This window comes from Phymastichus coffea, unplaced genomic scaffold (genome assembly GCF_024137745.1).
Source record: "Phymastichus coffea isolate CEN01 unplaced genomic scaffold, Cenicafe_Pcof_1.1 PCOF00060, whole genome shotgun sequence".
Classification (NCBI taxonomy): Eukaryota; Metazoa; Arthropoda; class Insecta; order Hymenoptera; family Eulophidae; genus Phymastichus; species Phymastichus coffea.
The window spans coordinates 1,161,315-1,180,079 of NW_026706871.1; the positions used below are offsets into that span (position 1 = coordinate 1,161,315).

General features: G+C 30.3%; 2 protein-coding genes across 3 annotated transcripts; one reads left to right on the forward strand and one right to left on the reverse strand.

Moving 5' to 3' along the window:
• Nucleotides 1-3,793: 3,793 nt before the first annotated feature.
• Nucleotides 3,794-13,588, reverse strand: LOC131666719 (chitinase-3-like protein 1). 2 transcript variants are annotated; one of them, XM_058939579.1, is made up of 5 exons: nucleotides 13,391-13,588; nucleotides 6,367-6,427; nucleotides 5,152-5,822; nucleotides 4,309-4,601; nucleotides 3,794-4,229 (listed from the first exon to the last, which is right to left on the reverse strand). In XM_058939579.1, the coding sequence occupies exons 1-5, from the start codon at nucleotides 13,586-13,588 to the stop codon at nucleotides 3,842-3,844; spliced, it is 1,611 nt and encodes a 536-aa protein (XP_058795562.1). In that variant the 3' UTR covers nucleotides 3,794-3,841. The 2 variants fall into 2 exon arrangements, with proteins under 2 accessions (XP_058795562.1, XP_058795563.1); XM_058939580.1 differs by lacking the exon at nucleotides 13,391-13,588 and adding an exon at nucleotides 6,705-6,792.
• Nucleotides 13,497-16,498, forward strand: LOC131666720 (transmembrane protein 18). The gene is made up of 5 exons (XM_058939581.1): nucleotides 13,497-13,631; nucleotides 14,242-14,359; nucleotides 14,436-14,490; nucleotides 14,571-14,664; nucleotides 14,945-16,498. The coding sequence occupies exons 1-5, from the start codon at nucleotides 13,569-13,571 to the stop codon at nucleotides 15,095-15,097; spliced, it is 483 nt and encodes a 160-aa protein (XP_058795564.1). The 5' UTR covers nucleotides 13,497-13,568; the 3' UTR covers nucleotides 15,098-16,498.
• Nucleotides 16,499-18,765: the final 2,267 nt, after the last annotated feature.

An 18,765-nucleotide genomic window follows, 5' to 3' on the forward strand; every position in this document is an offset into this window, starting at 1 on the left:
CTTTATATTCGTTAAATCAATGCGATTAGCAATTACTATTAAGATTACGAGATACCTGTATAGTCTGCGTTGGACTTTGATCTGATCGTTTCTTTATAAAGTGAGTTAATGTTTAGAGATATAACTTTTTAATATCCTCACCACGAATCTTTCATTAGGAAACCGGTTTGAAGAATGTATTGCACTCGCATGTTTTGATAAGTATTTTGAAAAGCACGCTATTCTATTCTTACTTACATTTCTTGCAAACTTCAGAAATCTTCCTTGCTTCCCTCAATGTTATAAATTGTGATCACTTTTAACAATACCAAAAAAGGGAAGCACTTACCGCGGGAGAATAATTTTAACGACTGGTTACCAGACTTATAAGAAAGCTTCAAGCATCGTACTAAGAATATACTGCGATACGATTGACTGTTTGGCAGCTGTTTCTCGTACAGTTAATTTCTTTTTGCTCTTCCCATCATGTGTTTGTCCGGTTATCAAAGTCTGTCGTCAGCTATAAGCCTATCGCTACTTTTACTTTTCTGTCAGTTTTACCGATAACACCTATTTGCAAGACTTTTTCTAAACTTTATGTAATATTTTATCGAATTTTGATTACGTACAAAACTTTTTTACCTTTGCGTTTTATCCAGTGATGAATATAACAGCTCCCGAGATAAATAATCGAATTTAGTTTGATGATTATACGATTCTCAAACATGTTTTTATATGTTCAATTTTGCACTGTATCTTGCATCCTTTTTCATTTCAAATTCATCATTGTTCTTTGACCGATTATTTTCCATCGCTCTTAGACGTACATCATATATATTTATGCTCATCTCTCTCTCTCTCTTTCTCTATGATTATGCTAAATATTTTTTCTTTTATTTTTTTGTAAAATCTAATCTTTTTATCGAGTAATGACACTACTTTTTCGCTATTTCCTAATGTATATCATTAATGCATTCGTATTTCTGTGTTATACGAATCATAATACGGGATTTTTTCATAGACGCGAATACGTGTTAACTTAATTTTGATAAATTGATTTTTTATTCTAATTAGCAAGATTTCTGAAGAAAATAAGATAAATGAAGACAGTAATAATAGATCAACGTACAACTATATCAGGCAGTGTGTATCCATGTGTTAAGCTACATTGTTTACTAATTCTAAAATAACCTATTTCAAAGAAAAAAGGACAGCAATTTATTGTCTTCTCCATAATCTTAAAGCAACAAGTTGATCAACATTTGAACAAAAAACAAGATGTTTTGACTGGTCTTATATGATATTGAAAATAAAATGAATCGGTAATACTACGTTTCTATACGTACTGGTTACACTTAAAATCAAAATAATGAATTATTAAGAATGACGAAAATTGACGTTATCAAGTAGAACAAAAATTCTCTACTACACAGCTAGACTGTTTGATTTCCCTATTGTTAAGCAAGAGTAGGGGTCTTGACGTCTAACAATGGCCGCGAGTATGGAGATCGCCGGAAATTTTGTCGGCCACGAATTGAGACTTGTATTTAAACGAGTTGACGACACTGACAAGACAACGGATAAACCATTCTTGTTTTATGCGATCGCGTTTTTCTTTTTCTATTCGCGTCAATTGCCGTTGAAAAATAGCCGATTTTTAACGCTCGTGAGTAACACGACAATACCTAGAGTACCTGCATCGGCAGAATGGTGCAATATGCCCACCTTCGTCCACGATCCGTGATGTAACTGTGACTTTCAGATTTTTTAAATCTATCACTCGTATAGTGTGAAGTATAGTATCAAACAGATGAACACTAATGACAAAAACACATACTCCAAAAATTTATAATACGTCTTTTGCGGCTTCAGAACTATATGCGTGTTTGTCTGTTATGCCGTGCCCACGGTGCTGGCAATACTGCATAGCAAAATCACCTTATAAGCTTTTTTCACAATCAATAGCGAATCACATTAATTTTCAACTTGAATTCCTCTTTTTGCTTCGTGTTTACCGACCCGATACCTCAAGGCAGTTTCATATTCAAACAATCGCTTTGAATAATTTTATGGTATACGTTTGGAGTCGTATATAATATTTCATATATTTTTCGTTTGCTTTTCTGCTAATGAAACAAAAACAATTTAACTTTAATTTTTTTATATTTCGAAATATTATGAACTATTACTGTTTATTTGTTTATTGATCGATGTGTTTCATAAATAGATGTAATTGCGAATATTTCTATTATATCACGACACACTTTCGCCAAATAGACTTAATGGTATCAGCAGATCGAAAATATTATTTAATTCGTCGAGACTTTTTTTTTAAATCGCTGCTTGCTCTGCCGCGATATCGCGCAACCTATTTCAAATAGTTAAACAAGCGTTTACAGACATAACAAATGTAACTGTAATTATAATATTTTATATCGCACATGCATCGAGAATATAAGTATAGGAAAACAAATGAAGATAGACCACCAGTTTGTCATGGAAAATTATATGGACTATAGAACATTTTTTACATACTTATAGGCTTCGTGTTTTATATTACGTACTAGTAGATGAGTATCATTGAAATAAATATTTCAACTCAGATGTTCATATAAATTAAAAAAAACAAATCAGGTGCTGATTTTTATATTAACATTTGTAGCAAATAGAAAACTACAGTATCTAATCATCGGGATGAAAAACTGTTTGGTATATTGTATTTCTGCATACGACATAATCAATCCAAACATCTTTAGAAATTGAATAATACAGAAATATTGTATTTATCACATGATCCGCAATATTAATTCACAAAAATCCTTATAATGGTTAGGTTAATATTATTTAATCATCACATGTCTTTTGACTTGCATATTTCAAAAAACAATATTATTAGTCGTCGGTAAGGTAACAGCCCAACTTTACATGAAATTTTTTAAAAGGTAAACATTATGAATTGAACAGAGGTCTTTTAATTATCACACGACTGGAGCGAATTGCGCTAGTATTTTTATAAAATCAATTAATATAACAGATTGAAAATGTTTAGTCTGATTTCTTAATTATTGTCGTAAACTACATCGAAGGTCGACGAGACACGAAAATTGACAGACTCATCTTAATTGCTAATATGATTATATCAAGATACGGATCATATACACATATGACTTTTAAAATCTAATATGGCATAAAAATCATTCTAGAATGAATTTGTAGCTAATTCTTACGTTAATTCGGGCAATATACATATATTTAACTGCGCAAAGCAGTTCGAAAGATTTTTATAGTAATCAAGACACATGACACTATATAACTTTAATTTAATTTGTAAGTTGGTATTAACGATATAAAAAAACTAACCATTAATCCTTTTTTAACTACATTAATCGTAATTAACTCTTTCAATTAACTTTTAATATTGCTACAATTTCTATGTTAGCGCCTTCTACTTGCGCATCAATAAGTGAATGTCAACTTACAATTAGTGAGACTCGAAAACAATTGAAATAAAAAACTTAGTTATATTGAAAATATTCATTCGTGTATAATATTTATAAAGAGATTCTTTCAAATATAATCATTATCCTTTTGTTTGTTCCAATATTTTGCAATTCGTGTATCGAACAATCATAAACTGAAATGTATTCACTGTATAACATGTTCATCTTTAAAAAATTAATCATAAAAAAGATTCATAATAAACCTGTGCAAATCACTTGCTTCCATGTGATATGTGAATAAAGGAGAGATAATAAAGTACAACAATATTTTCCAATAAATAGTAAAAATCGTAATAAACTTTTATTGGCGTGGAGATATATCAGCAATTAATAAAATTGTTCTAGTTTTTTATAATCCATGCTCAGCACTGAACGTACTTTAAGTAGTTACAGGTGTTGGTTCTGAGATCGAAGACCAGAGGCTTGGGGCACGAGAACTCGTGAACGATGTACTTATTGTAGTCAGGTTGACAGTAATAGAAAACGTTGCATTGCTTTGGGTCCCTACTGTAGCCTTCACTTTTGCAAATTTCGGTTGGTTTGGGTTGGTTGGCTGATGGTTCAGCGGTGGTTTCGGCTGGCGGGTTGGTTGGCAGAGGTGGTTGACCATCACGAAGAACGTAGTTGATTGTTTTCAAGAGTGGGTACTTATCACCACAGACACCTTTAAAATCATCAGTCTCAACACCCCAAACCATCATACCACCGAGACCCAAGTTCTTGGCGAATTCAGCCTTTTTAGTCAACGAGCTGCAATGTTTTTTCCTCGTTACAGCCTTGGATAATCTCATAATTGGATAGGTAAAATGGTAAAATAGATCAATCTTACCGATGATCGTCATATCCAACCCACTGGTTGCCGCTTACGGCATAAGGTACGTATTGCTCCTCCTGGAATTCAATATGCCAATTCTCGTTGATAAACTTCTCACAGATTTCATTGTAACCAAGTACGCCAGATTCACGAGTGTAGGGACCGGCCATGGACGGTTGGTTAGCTGGAGCGCCAATTCCGTTCATTTGCGAGTTGGCCAGGGTGAAACCACGGCCGTAAAATGGCACACCAAGGACCAGTTTTTCAGCTGGAGCACCATTCTCCAGCCAGTAGTGTACCGATGCATTCTGTAAATGTTGCATTTTCACTTCAGAAAAATAATTGACTAAACGATAATATCAACATTTCTTGTAATATTGCATTAATAATATTTTTTTCTCGGCAGTTCATCATTGACAGTAATATCTGATAAATTTATTTTTAAAAATTCTGATTGTATTAATATTTGCAATTGCACTTGCGTCATAACTACACGAAATGTTCTTGCTACGTATTTAAAATTATTCAATTGAAAAATCCACGATAACGAATCAAACAATGTAACTGATCAATATTTTCAATTCATAAATTTGGTAAGAAATCGTGCGTAATTCAGACTTGATTAATTAACAAAACATCATCTCACTGCCGAGTTCTACAAAAATTCGGTCTGCTTTTAATTCAAAAGCTAAAATTTTTCGAGCACTTGATCTCCAAGACAGAAGCTAACTTGACTATTATGAAAAAATTTTAAAAAATAAAACACAAGTAGCTCGAGTTACTTTGGAACTAAGGTAGGTTCCGAGCTTTTCAGGAATCTGCTCCCTAATATTCCTCTACTCAATCGTAGATACTTACAACGTTAAGACACCTTTCAGCGTCGGTTTTCTCCCAAGAACCAGCGTACAGTGGTGCGTTGATTCCAGTCTTTTTTTCCCAGATTCCGTGCATGTCGTAGGTCATCAAATTGATGAAGTGCAGGTACTTGGACATTTCGCTGATGATGTAAGATTGGCTGGCGGACACCTCAGCGGCTGCAACGGCAGCTGACAGAATGAGATCCTCCTGGTCGAATTTCTCTCTGAGTTCTCGCAATAGAGCCACATAGTTGTCTTTGTCGGCTAGAACTCCCCCACGTTGGTTAGGGTATTCCCAGTCGATGTCGAGTCCATCGAAACCGTACTTCTTGACGAACATGACCATGTTCTCAACGAAGCGTTTGCGGATGGTCGGGTTGCCGACAACCTGGGAATATCTGACCGATTCCTCGTTCCAACCACCGATGGCGATCATGGTTTTAGTCTGGGGACTGATTTCGCGTAATTTGTTGAAGCGACTAAAGCCGTCCTTGCCGTAATTATCAGGCAAGTCTTGCCCGGCGTCAAGCACCTTCACATCGCCGTCTTCGGTAATGCCAACGAACGCGTAGATCATGTGTGTACACAGAGATGGATCGATGTGTGAGATGTCGAATTTGCCATTATTTGGACGGTAAACTGCCCAACTGCTAAAGTAGCATACGACTTTTTCTGTTTTTCGCAAAATACAAGAAATTTAATATTTTAAGTAGAGCACTTTTCAGGTCTTAAATATATATTAAAAATTAAAGTTAAATAACCGTATTTTAATGGACAAAAGAGATAGTGTTAATTATAAAAGTTTGATCAGCGGGATACGTAATTGCATTAATAATATTCATGAAAATGGTGACTGTTCTTCATCGTACGTTATACGAAAAATTCAACTTTAGAAGTGTCATATTATCAAAATTGCTCGAACCTTCAGAATGCATTACCATAAAAATTGAATAATTTATGAAATATGCAGTCATATATGTTCTGTAACTTATCTTTTTGTGATTTTCAATATTCAAAATGGAATGTAATTTATGAAATGATATTATTAAATTTTACTATAAAGAAATGATCGATAAGATAAAGAAGTTTTATTGAAATATTACTAAAATATTTATGTGGGTTTATTAGAAATATTATTGATTTCATAATATTGCAAATACGTAAATCTGGCTTCTTAACACTATGGAATCAAAAATAACAGTGAAAGAGAACTTACTCTCGCTACTAGCCACAGCCATGGCCAAAAGGCCAGCAAACACCACCGAGATCGCTCGCATCTGTAATTCAATATTAATACAACTCAAAATCGATCCTTTTCTTAAAATGTAATTTGTTAAACTACGTATGAAATCTCAGCCTATCAATCAGGAATTAAAGGAACTGCGATAGACTAACGATAAACTATCATCTTATCATATAGATAATACAATTCGTAATCGTCACACTTTCTATTTATTTTTACTTTTTATCAAAATGATTGGAACTATCTATCGGATAAGTTGTTTGCGTCTAATAAAAATCATCATAATTAAATTTCTTCGTAACTGTACTTACCTTAGTTTTCAATACACTTCTTTTTATGGACTGTGATCAATAATTTTGCAAATTCAGTATATATAGATTCTGCCAATCATTATTAACAATAATCCTTACAAGCTGAATGTGTAATGTAACTAAACAAGATAAAGAAACAGGTGTGCCTCTTGGTTCAATGAACAAGTAAATTAAGTCTCTCTCTAATATGGGTTACTAATTTTTAATTGACGTAGGAATCATCAATCAAACAACAGTAATTGTTTAATTTGTCGGTTTCTTTTTTTAAATGATTTTATGTGAATTTCGATTTTTCAGTTTCGTTATTAGTTATAAAAAATATATAATGTATATATTGCAAAAGTTCAAAGATAATATATTTTATTTAAAATTTTATTAACCAAGATAGACTATTTTCTACTTTAACTCTTTTCCAGGCCAAAAAAATTGGGCTACTGTATAGATATGCATGCATGTGTGTGTGCATGTGTGTGTGAGATTTAAGAGATTCGAGGCATCGCTGATTTCAAATTTGTTGTTGTTTTTTATTGTTTAAACAAATTGTTTATACAAATTATTGAAAAATCAATACCACAATCGGATTCTACGAACAACATACCTCTGCAGCGTTCCACGTGGACGTAGTTCTTGAAGTAATAACAATAACAATAACATCTAATATACTAGTTTTAATTGTTGAAATACATAGTTATTAATAAATTATTAAATAGCTAATTTTGAGATATAAATAAATCTTTTAAGGTTTACATAAGAATAAATAAAAATATTGGCTAAGGGGTTTTTCAATGATTTTTGAAACTTATTGAAAAATTGAGTTTTTTTACAAAACCAATGCTGAAATCAGATTTTTTTGGAATAATTTCTTTGTTTTTACTTAATTTTAAATTTTATAATACGAATTTATATGTACTAAGGTATAATTATATATTAATTATATTAGTACTACTGTTAGATTTTCATTATTATTTTTATCTAATATTTTAAAAACAACAATTTTCATTTTATAATCATTTAATATAATATTCAATTCTCACTGTTCAACGCAGAACATGATTATCAAGCGATCCCAAGAACAGCTGTTTAGAAACAAGATTATTTATTTGTAACGGACCGCTCAATTTTTTAATTATAATTTTTAAATGGTAACATTGAAATATGCAGTAATCCTTGATAAACATATATCTGATTTATAAACATTAATAAATCAACATCGTATTGATATTCTCCAAAATGATACTGTTTTAATCAGGTTCTTAATTTATTTAGAAATATTTCCTTTTTGGAAGTTATACTATGGAGAACTAATAATTTAACTACACATACAATAGTGCTTCAACTCGGCATAGAATAATCACGCTGAATGTAAATAAAACTAATTTTGTAATATATTTAAATATTTTTTATTTTTTGTTTCTTTTATTTTTTTCTTAATTGCTTTTGGACAATTTTCTTGTGGGTATTTGTGTATATCTTTGCAGGTTATTACTATATAATAGTCATAACTTAATTGTAATAAATAAAATTAAATACAAATAAATAATCTAAGCTCAAAACTATATATTTGGCCGAAAATAATTTCTCCATTTATGTGTGATTAATTTTTCTGATATCAATAATTTATGTATACTTGACAGTCGTTTTGCAAATAATAATTTATATCAGTTACTGTATATGACGATCCAAATCAAATTAATGCAATTACAAGCTAGTGTTATTATTTTAATTTAAAGTAACATGTATAAAAAGCGTACTAGTAATCGTTCAATGAACGAATCAATTAATGAAGTTAAAAAAATGAATGAGTTTTAGATTTTTTACCAATTTGAATGATGGCTGAGATGGCTCCTACATCAATTAAACATCTGTTATCGATATTGAAGACATAATTCGTTTGTTTTATTCCGAATCCAAACCAAAATATTAACTTACTTGAATTGCATTAGATTGCAGATTGATGACTTCTTACGTCAATTAAATATTTACCGTCAACATTGAAGATGTAGCTCATTGGAAAGCATATTCACTATGATGTCCATAGATGTGTAAAATAGTATTTATCAGAGGTTTTGAACATAATATTTTAAGAACAGTTAAAATGAATTCAACTTTTATACAAAAAATCCGATCATTTGAAATTCGGTCATATTCGCTATGTTTTTAAATGCTAAGATCCATTCAAATGATAGTTGTAAAAATTATTAAAAATTTGAGAAAATAGTAAATGGCACTGTTTCCTTCAATGAGATGATAGTAAATTTTTCGTCGCTCTATCAGCAATCAGTCGGTTTCCTTATTCATGCTAATTTATTTTAGACTTCACGCACATTTTCATGTATTTGAGTTGAGAAAAGGATAAATTTTTGATCAATTGATTTGCAGATGCGAGCAATTACGGTGATGTTGGCTAGTTCCTTAACCATTGTCTCGACCACCATTGAGAGTAAGTTCTTTTATTTACATTTTTAAGTTTGATAACCATTTAATATTTTTGATGGAGGTACCGTGCAATAATTCGATAAAATCTGATTTAAAAAATCCATTACTATAATTTTCTCTTTTAATTTTGCAAAAAACAGAAAAATCCATGTGCTACTTTTGCAGTCCTGGCCAGTCTATTGTCCAGAATGGCTAATTCGACATTTCGCATGTCAGTCAGTCTCTGTGCCTTTATATGATCGTTACGTTCATCGACATCACAGAAGATGGTAGTGTGAGTGTTGGACAGATTTTAGAGAAAATGTTGAGATTGATATAAAGTCCGTCAGCCAATCTTACATTAACAGCGAAATACCCAAGTATCTGCAGTTGATGAACTTAGTGGCCTATACGATTCGTGCAGTATCTGGGGCAACAAGACTGTAATCAATAAACCACTGTACGCTAGCTTCTAAAAACACCGACGCTGAAAGGTGTTTCAATGTGTTAAGTATTTGTTTTAACAATTGTAATACTAGTGGGAAGTTTATAAAGTTAAAATATTAATTAATTTTATAGTTTGCTTTCTCCCTAGTCGTATAATTTTCATAGATATCAGCAAAAGAATTTCGTGTGTAGCGTAACGCTGATATAATAGCATGAGTTGATTCCAGAAAGTATATTATTTATAAAATATTAGGATTGCAACGTCATTAGTAATAGTGTCGCAAATCGATTAAATTATTTAAGGAACATGAACCAAAACAAGCTTGCATAATCTATCTATTTCTTACTGGTTAGAAAACGGTAATCGAAAAAAGAACGGAATCGGTGCTCAAGACTGAATCAATCGGCCCCTACAGTTCAGAACCTGGCATGCATACAAGTACGACGAGTTGAGATTTGCGAGAAGCGCAAAACAAAGAGTAAAGAGCAAATGTCACGTTGAGTTCCAGGTGGAACAACGTTTATCAGTATGTACATAAATTAGTAACAACTATAACGAATTAAATAATTGCAGATCGTTGATTAAGCAGGCTGAATACATCGAAGTATGGGTCTGAGTGGTGTGAAGATCTCAAGTGTAGAGACCGATACTTTTAAGGTGGTCTTATCATAAATCGAAATCCACGTCATTAATCTGAAACTTTCAGGACTTCAAGTTCATAAATAAATATACACCTGTGCAAAGTTTCGAATCGATTGAGTATCTAATTTATGAGATATAATTTATCAAAGTCTTCTCTTATATACGGCAGGTATAGGGTGAGGTGTGAAGATGCAATGTTTCTTTGTGCGTAACCTTTTTAACAACCAGACTACTATTTTTTTAAAACTAAATGATGCTATATATACAGCTATATTGTGACCATATATTTTTTGCTTCAAATGTTTGACCATCTAATTCTGGCGCAATAACTATATTAGAATGTGTCAATTTGATGATCTTACTTATATTACTATATATAGTATGTCGCTTATCGTTAAGTTTGAAAGTTTGTATTCTTATTGCTATAAAGTCTGCAATATCAACAGCAGCAAGCACATTACGAAGTGTAAGGTTTCTAATTTACGGCATCGAAACTATAGCAAGTGTAACCATACCCAATTCGTAAAATACTCAAATATTAAAATTATTATATAGTTATCAGTCAAACCTTGATGTAACTTAAATTTAATTTAATTTACTCTACTGAATGTATATTTGTTACTTAATTTGGCACGTCTTATATTTTCATACAAATATTTTGTAATAATATTGTCAATAACATACTATTTTGAATTCTTTCAAGAATTAACAGAGTTGAGAACTAATTACCTAAATGAAAATATTTGAAAATAATATTATGTAAAATTGGCAATCTTTCGTTTTCGAATAAGAGTTTCCTGAAATTATGTAAATATCAAACAATTAACTATTTCATACATGTTTTGCATATTTTTTAAGATAAATAATATATACTGCCGCGATTTGAGGAATTAAATCTGAAACAAAATTATTTTATCTTACTACGTGGCTTAACTTAAGTAACGCCTATCTGTGACTCGAGTACTTCATTTTTGCACTCGTTAGTGCTGGTGGTGACCTAACCTTAGAATGTAAAATTGATCCATCATATTTCACGGATAGACGAACCGTGAGTGTTGATTTGACATCGTAAGTACTATAAAATGTACGATACTTGTGACTCAAGTATTCCGTCGTTGCACGGCGTGATTATCGTCCTCGCTTGTGCTCGAGCGTTAATAGCCATGCAATAATAGGCGGCTACTTGAGTCATACGTATCGTAATATACTAAAATACTTTTCAGTTTAACAATGAGCTCGCACGATGCAAACACAAATTCACGAAAAAATTAACGAAAAATGACAACATTTTTATTTATTTCACTACCACATTTCTTTGTATTTATTTCGATGGAATGACTGGCCACTAAAGTGTACTGTCAAAATTCAATATACGCTGCAATAGTAAAAATTAAAAGCATATGAAGATTTTTTACATCTCGAGGAAGAATTCGATTATTACGAGAAAAATTTTAAGCGTAAACATCGGCATGAAAACGCCTGAGAAAGCTGGAATAGTAGAAAGAATCGTTTATCAGAAAATAAAACAATCATCAGTTGACAGCATCTATCTTCGTTTGTTTAACTGACATCGATGATTACACAGGCGAAATGGACAAAATCGTGAACGCTAGCAGAATAATCTTCTAAAAGACTTTATTAGTATAATGATTGCAGATTTTAAGAATATGTATGAATCTTCTTGTTTTCTGAATTATTTGAAATTTAAGAACAAATACATTTTTCATCGTAAACCTAAAGAAATCTCTATAGTTAGAATATCCCTATCGCACTTATTCATTTCAAAATTGATTTACTGGAATAGCAATTTAATAGAACATTACTTTCGAAATCTTTTCGGTACTATATTACAAAATAGTTATTAAAAGATGTTTATAAATTATCAATATTTATACTTATAAGTTTTATATATATAAAGTTTTGTTCAAGTACATATTCACCAGACCAGTGTACAGGAATTTATTCCTCTGCTGTGTTACATATATTTATTGTGTAACGTATTGTAAAATTCACTTAAGTGGATTGTACAGTACTCTAGGTTAATAAATAAATAAGTAAATAATAAACCATGACTATTTAGTTTTACGATATTTTTGATAAATTGAAATCGTACATTTTCATCTTGGAAGATATAAATGATTATTTTTAACTAGCTTTAACGAATCGAAATCGAAATCTTAATCGATATCGAAGCGAAAAGACTGACAAAAGACTAGGATAATTCATGTTTCTAATCGATTTAATTTAGTACATCCGATAATTGAAATGAATTCAGCAAAATCGTAGCCATTCACTCGAACTTAAATTGGAGATTATGAAAAATACAATTAACATATTCTTTTAAATTATGTGATTTTTCATACGAAATAGCCGAACCCTAATATTCGCATTTTTTTAGTTCTATCTCAATATACTGAAAACAAAAAATTAATTTAAAAAAAGTTTTATACTTCTTCGAGTTATTCAATAAGATGCGGAAAAGTCTCTAAAATGAGTTCAGGTTAATTTGCAAGTAATTTTTGGCTAAGATACAAGACTTGCAAATCAGCGCTAATGCGGTTTTCGAAGGAGAAAGACGATTGAGCGGTAATGGACAATGGCCCATAAATTAAAAATCTCGATTGAGATCGATGTAATGAATCATATTATTTGCCAATAGCTGATACATACAATAGTAAAAGAAAACAAAATACAAATAAAATAACGAATGAAGATAAAACTCAAGAATTTTTCTGAAAAATAATGTAATTGCACAAGGCTGGAATCGTTCTATTTCTCGATAAAATCATTACAATAAGCAAATTCTATTTACTTTGAGAAAATAAGTGCACGCCCTCGTCAAGATAATAAGTTTTACCGCAATAAAACAGATAATCTAATATACATCACGCGCGTGTTCTTTAAGTAGATTTATTCGCATTTATACCTATACGCACGTATGCATACACACATATATATATATATATATATATATATCACCACCTACACGCGCGAGTACACGTGAATACTAAAGCGTACGCCTACTGTGGATCACATTTTTTCGCGTAGGATACGATATAGTTCTACACTGCATGCCTCATGTTTACAATCAATTCAGTCAGTCGGTCAGCGAAACAAAAAGTGTAGAGTGATACTGCAGAATAACCGGTATTAATTGTAACGTATGCAAGATACTACTCACGACGCCGAACGAAGTAGCAAAAAAACAAGACGGAAGCTCTTCTCCCACCTTCGAACGATCGCACCATTGGCAGACCAGTGGCAGACCCAAGCTAGACAGAATACGTAGTGGCGGTAAAGTTTGTGCTGATAACATAGTTTTTGCGGTGTATACACTGGTGTACGTTATTGCAATCAACATGTCAGAAAGGCAGGTCATCTCCACCGAAATAATCGACGGGGTTTGGCCCTTTTTACAAAGTGTGAGTACACTTAGTCATTTGTTTTGATACTTACATTTTTCGTGCAATAGACAGTTTTTATGCAGTTAGTATGGAGAAGACGCAAAAGGCCTTGAAGACCGACAAGTTCTTTTAGGTTAAGGATCCCCTATATATCGTCGTTCAGAATGAAAGCGAAAGTATTTTTATTAAATAAAATAATACCATTATATTCACGGTATCTCGATTTTTTTGTCGTATAATGCTTGCTCTATTGATCATATTTCTAAGGTTGTTAATTTTAAAAAATGATGTAAATCTATGTTACATTGCTATTTTTCTGTCCTGTGTTCAACCTTAGATTGTATAGATAAGAAAGAAAACAGAATGATTCTACTAATATATGAATTAATTCAACATTTTGTGATTTAACTTCTGTATTTATTGACAATATAGAGAAATCGTAAGACGTTCTTTATTTTATATTAATATTAATATAAACTAAACTACAGGTATATTCAATCTAATCTGCATAAAAGACTTATCTTATCACTAGTTTTCCTTATAATTAATGTCTAGTTTATAACATGGAAGATATCTGGAAAAGAAAATTATTAGGAGAGTTAGATATATTTTTATTTTTTATTTTCAGATTGATTGGAGGGATCCATGGCTAGCATTACTGTTAACCTTTCACATCGCAGTCACAATGACAGCCTTAATGACAAGAAATCATGCAAACTTTCAAATTTTATTATTTCTTGTACTACGTAAGTAATGAAGAACTGCTTTTATTGGTATATTTTATTTTAAAAGAATTAAATATCAAATATTTGACATTTATAGTGTTGTTAGTTTACTTTTCTGAAAGCATCAATGAAGTTGCTGCCACAAATTGGATGTGAGTGTACTTTTGGAACTCTACTATTACAAAACATTGATTTCTATATTATTACTATTAACAATGTTTTTTGTCTTCAGGGTATTTTCTAGACAACAATACTTTGATTCCAAAGGATTATTCATATCAATTGTGTTTTCTATACCTATCTTAATCAATTGTATGATAATGGTGGTAAGTACTCTAAATTGGTTTACATAATAAATCCATCTTATATTGAAAAATAAGTTTTGTAGTAAATAATATTCAAATTTTTTATCTTTACTTTTTTTATATAATTTATATTTTGTCTGTTTCTAAATTCCTTGATAATAATAATAACTTTTATTAACAATAAATAATTTATTAAATGTATTGCAATGATGCTTTACACCCTTTATATATCTAAGTATTATTCTTTAAAAACATTTGATCATTTGGTAAATTTCAATTTCATAAATTTTCTTTATTTTAGGCAAGTTGGTTGTATCAATCAAGTCAATTAATGACGAGCCTAAAAAGAGCGCAACTACGTCAGCAAGCGAGAAATAAACTGACAACGAACGCGGAGAATACATCGAAAACGTCGAGTGATACTTCTCATCCCGTCGAAAAGAAAGATAATTAAAGGATAAGAACACTAGTCAACTCGACCTATCAGAGACACTAATGTTCTCCCTAAAATGATCAAGAAAGTGATATCCTCAATCAATGTATCCTGTAGAAAACCATGAAAACAGCTTCGCATTGAAAATGAAAAAATTAATTTAATGATAAATATTAAATGGTATAAGGTAAATATAAAAAGACTAGATTTTGCTTTGCTCGTAATTTTTTTGAAGTTTAAATGTAATTATAATTAATACAATTTTACTATAAACCGTTCATGAAGAACAGTTTAAATTATTAAATCACGAATTCCTAAATATTTATATAAATGATATAAGATTTTAAGAAGCAAGCCATTTTTTTTGGAAAATTTATTCACAAGGATTTAATGCAGTGTTCTTACACTGTTTAATTATTAATTACAATATACAAACATGTGAAACTTACTATCAATAATGTCCATACTTATGTTATCGAAAAAAACGTACAGTATTTAAAAAATGACTGTTATGAAACACTAAAAAGGACGTTGCAGAGACATTCACAGTAAAATTAAAGGTTTAAAATAATTAAACATACTAAGATAATGAAACCATTTTTTTATTAATTAAAGATTTTTTGATATATTAATGTAGTTGCAAGTAATCATTTTGATCAAAGTATTAATCTCATTGAAAATTATAAATAATCTGTGATTTTAAACGCATTACTAATCTGATAAAACTTATTTATTTAAGTACTCTTATTAATTTAAGTACTCTCATTAATATTCTTGCAGCTCAACATTTTTTTTAATTAAATAAAATTAAAACTATGTCACATGTTTGCAATGGGATGTATTACAACTGAAAAATCCAAAGTTTCTTTTAACTTGATGCAGCCATTCGACTGTAAATCGCTCACAATCATTTACGTTTGTGTGAATCATTTTCAATTTATTAGAATGTGTATTTCCTGTTGCTATTTTTGTTCGATTATTCGATTGATAATAATGAGTAGGGACTCAAGATGCGAAAGATGTACTTATTGAAATTGCTGTAATCATTGTATATATTTATTACTGTAAATCAAACTATTATTTAAATGCTAAACTTGAGCAATTATAGTAAATAAAACTACTTGTTGAATCAAATTTTTTGCATGACTGTTAATTGCTTCAATTACCATGTACAAGGTAATTGATTTGTTGCCTTGCATATATACTTTTACTAAAAAAAATACAAAAAGTAAAGAATTATGAAAAAAGTGTGCAAAACGAGTAAACTAATTCTTGTGTGTGCTTTACACTGTATATAGAGGAGTTTATAGTGTGCTCGTATATAATATAAATGTAATATTGTTTGCTTTTAGTTAATGTTCAAATGTTAAAATTATGTTTATGAAACAATATGCATAATTTTTTAATAAATTTAGCCTTGTCTGAAAATCAGTTATAGTATATTTTATTATACCCTGTTTTACTAGATAATAAACATCGTTAGATTAATTTTCTTGTTTTTGCAATGAACTTGCACTTTTGTTTTTAGTAATTTATGTAAGTAATTGTAGTACATTAGTCATTTTCTTATGTTTACTTTAGTACGGGAGTAAAATAATATAGCATTGATAAAGTTTTAAGCAACAAATTATGTTAAATTGTTAGTTTTCTTTAATATTCATTTTAGGCTATTATTTTATTATATTTATTTATTATATATTTATTAGTTTTATTATTTATTTATTATTTATTATATATTATATTAAATCAGTTATTCCAAATAATAATTCCTGAAATATAAGTATTTGAATGGTATTTTGAATTTTACGAAAGAATGTATATTATGCTGCTGAGATTAAAAATATTTTTGTAACTGAAATTTCATTGTTTATTAACCAACTTAGCTACAACTGCATGGTAAAGTATGCGCAGGTACCTACTTTATTTTTTATTGCCTATTACTTTTTCTAGTATCAATCTAAGAGACCGTGGTACACCATCGTTAATATAATTAATAAAATGTACTGGTACAGAATTAGTATCCGTATCATACAATTTCGTTTTAATATTTTCAGAAAGTAGTTTGCCGGCTAATTTACAAATATTCTCACACCGCTGATTATAGCGTCTAATTTTTCTTTTTTTCTGTACCAATTTTCAGTTAAAAATTTTACGCTTGCATCGACGTAAATTAAAATATGGCCATCTTTTAAAGTATGAATGAAAATGTCACTGTTCCGAACTGTGACTCAATTCTCTCTTAACTTACGAGTTTATCCGGCTTCATAAGTGATAAACGAAGAAAATCAAATTATTGACTTAGTGCATTTGTGATTTTTCAATAAAAAAAATGGTCCGCATAAGTTTTGATTAAAAATATTTTTGTATTTGAATTTATGGAACCATAAACAAAGTTAGCTTGTACTATTTAACAAATATTCTGAAGTAGTAAAAATTAAGTTTTCAAAATAAATTTCAAACGTCACTTGCACGTAATCAAGGAACTCGCTGACAATAGCGCTATGTAGCGAGAATATTGTATTGCTCTTGCTTCTTCATGCACAAAATGTCACAATTTTCACCGTTTTTACAAGAGGCTGAGGCTGCGGTACTGTTGTGTTAAGCCAACCCAGTCTTAGGGCGGTGCCGTTTGGTGACGTTTTCTCCACGACAAATGCTTTTTTGTCCAACCATTTGAATCTTTAATTGGTCTCCTCTCTCATTGCCTGTCCTGTATATACTTACGTATATACAGAATCCGAGACAACATCAGCAACAGCAGCAGCAGCTGCAATAATCGAAGTGAATAATCTACTCCTTTTTATTGAAGCGGTATTTTTAGCAGCTACATCTAACATTGATGGATCATCTTGGTTTTAATTTCAAGTTCCGCGAGGCTGGGAGATCCACCTATGGAACTTCAATTTATTATTGCATCTAAAGTCGAGTAAAAGTAAATTGACTAAAACGAAAAAAGGGTAAGCGAGACATCACGTTCAATACATCCATTTCTTTTATTTACTTTTATTTACATCATATCGTCACAGTTACATTATTTCACTAATTCAAGTATAGTGACTAGTATATGATTGTTATTGTATAAATATTTCACATTAAATTTCATTTCAAATTAATCACAGCTTACTTTGAAATGACCAAAAATACACTTTTAACAAAGTAAATAGGTGCATGAATGCTTCGCCAACAGTCGTAGTTTTATTTTTCAAATATTTTATATATTATACTGGATAAATCTAAAAAATAACAAACTGTTCTTATTGGAATTTATTTCATATATGAACTCCATTATTTTCTACAAATTGTTTGTAAAGTTTTAAAAATAGTAAAATCTATTTCACAATGACTCGGATGCTTAAAACTAATTTAATAATTTAATTAATTAATCAAATTAATAGGTATTAAATAGTAAAACCAAAAATCCATTTTAGCAGAAAATTTACAAATTTCATGGATGATATTCTACACTTCAGTTACTAAATATTAAGATTTATACACGTAATAAATTTCAACAAGAAAAATTTGTTAATTTTTTTTAGATTTATCTATTATAATATAAAAAATAGTTAAAAAAAGAACTGTATCTGTTAACGAATCATTCATGCAACTTTTCACTTTGTCAAAAGTGCCCTTTTTCTGTAGTAAAGAAAACTTTAAAAACTATATAGGCACCAGAGGCACGCTAAATATAT

Coding starts and splice junctions, on each gene's coding strand:
- LOC131666720 (XM_058939581.1), top strand. CDS start 13,569: ATGTCAGAAAGGCAGGTCATCTCCACCGAAATAATCGACGGGGTTTGG. Junction 13,632..14,241: donor TTTGGCCCTTTTTACAAAGT/GTGAGTACACTT, acceptor TTTTATTTTCAG/ATTGATTGGAGGGATCCATG. Junction 14,665..14,944: donor TCAATTGTATGATAATGGTG/GTAAGTACTCTA, acceptor TCTTTATTTTAG/GCAAGTTGGTTGTATCAATC.
- LOC131666719 (XM_058939579.1), bottom strand. CDS start 13,588: ATGACCTGCCTTTCTGACATGTTGATTGCAATAACGTACACCAGTGTA. Junction 5,823..6,366: donor GGCTGTGGCTAGTAGCGAGA/GTAAGTTCTCTT, acceptor TGCGAAAAACAG/AAAAAGTCGTATGCTACTTT. Junction 4,602..5,151: donor CTGAAAGGTGTCTTAACGTT/GTAAGTATCTAC, acceptor CAACATTTACAG/AATGCATCGGTACACTACTG.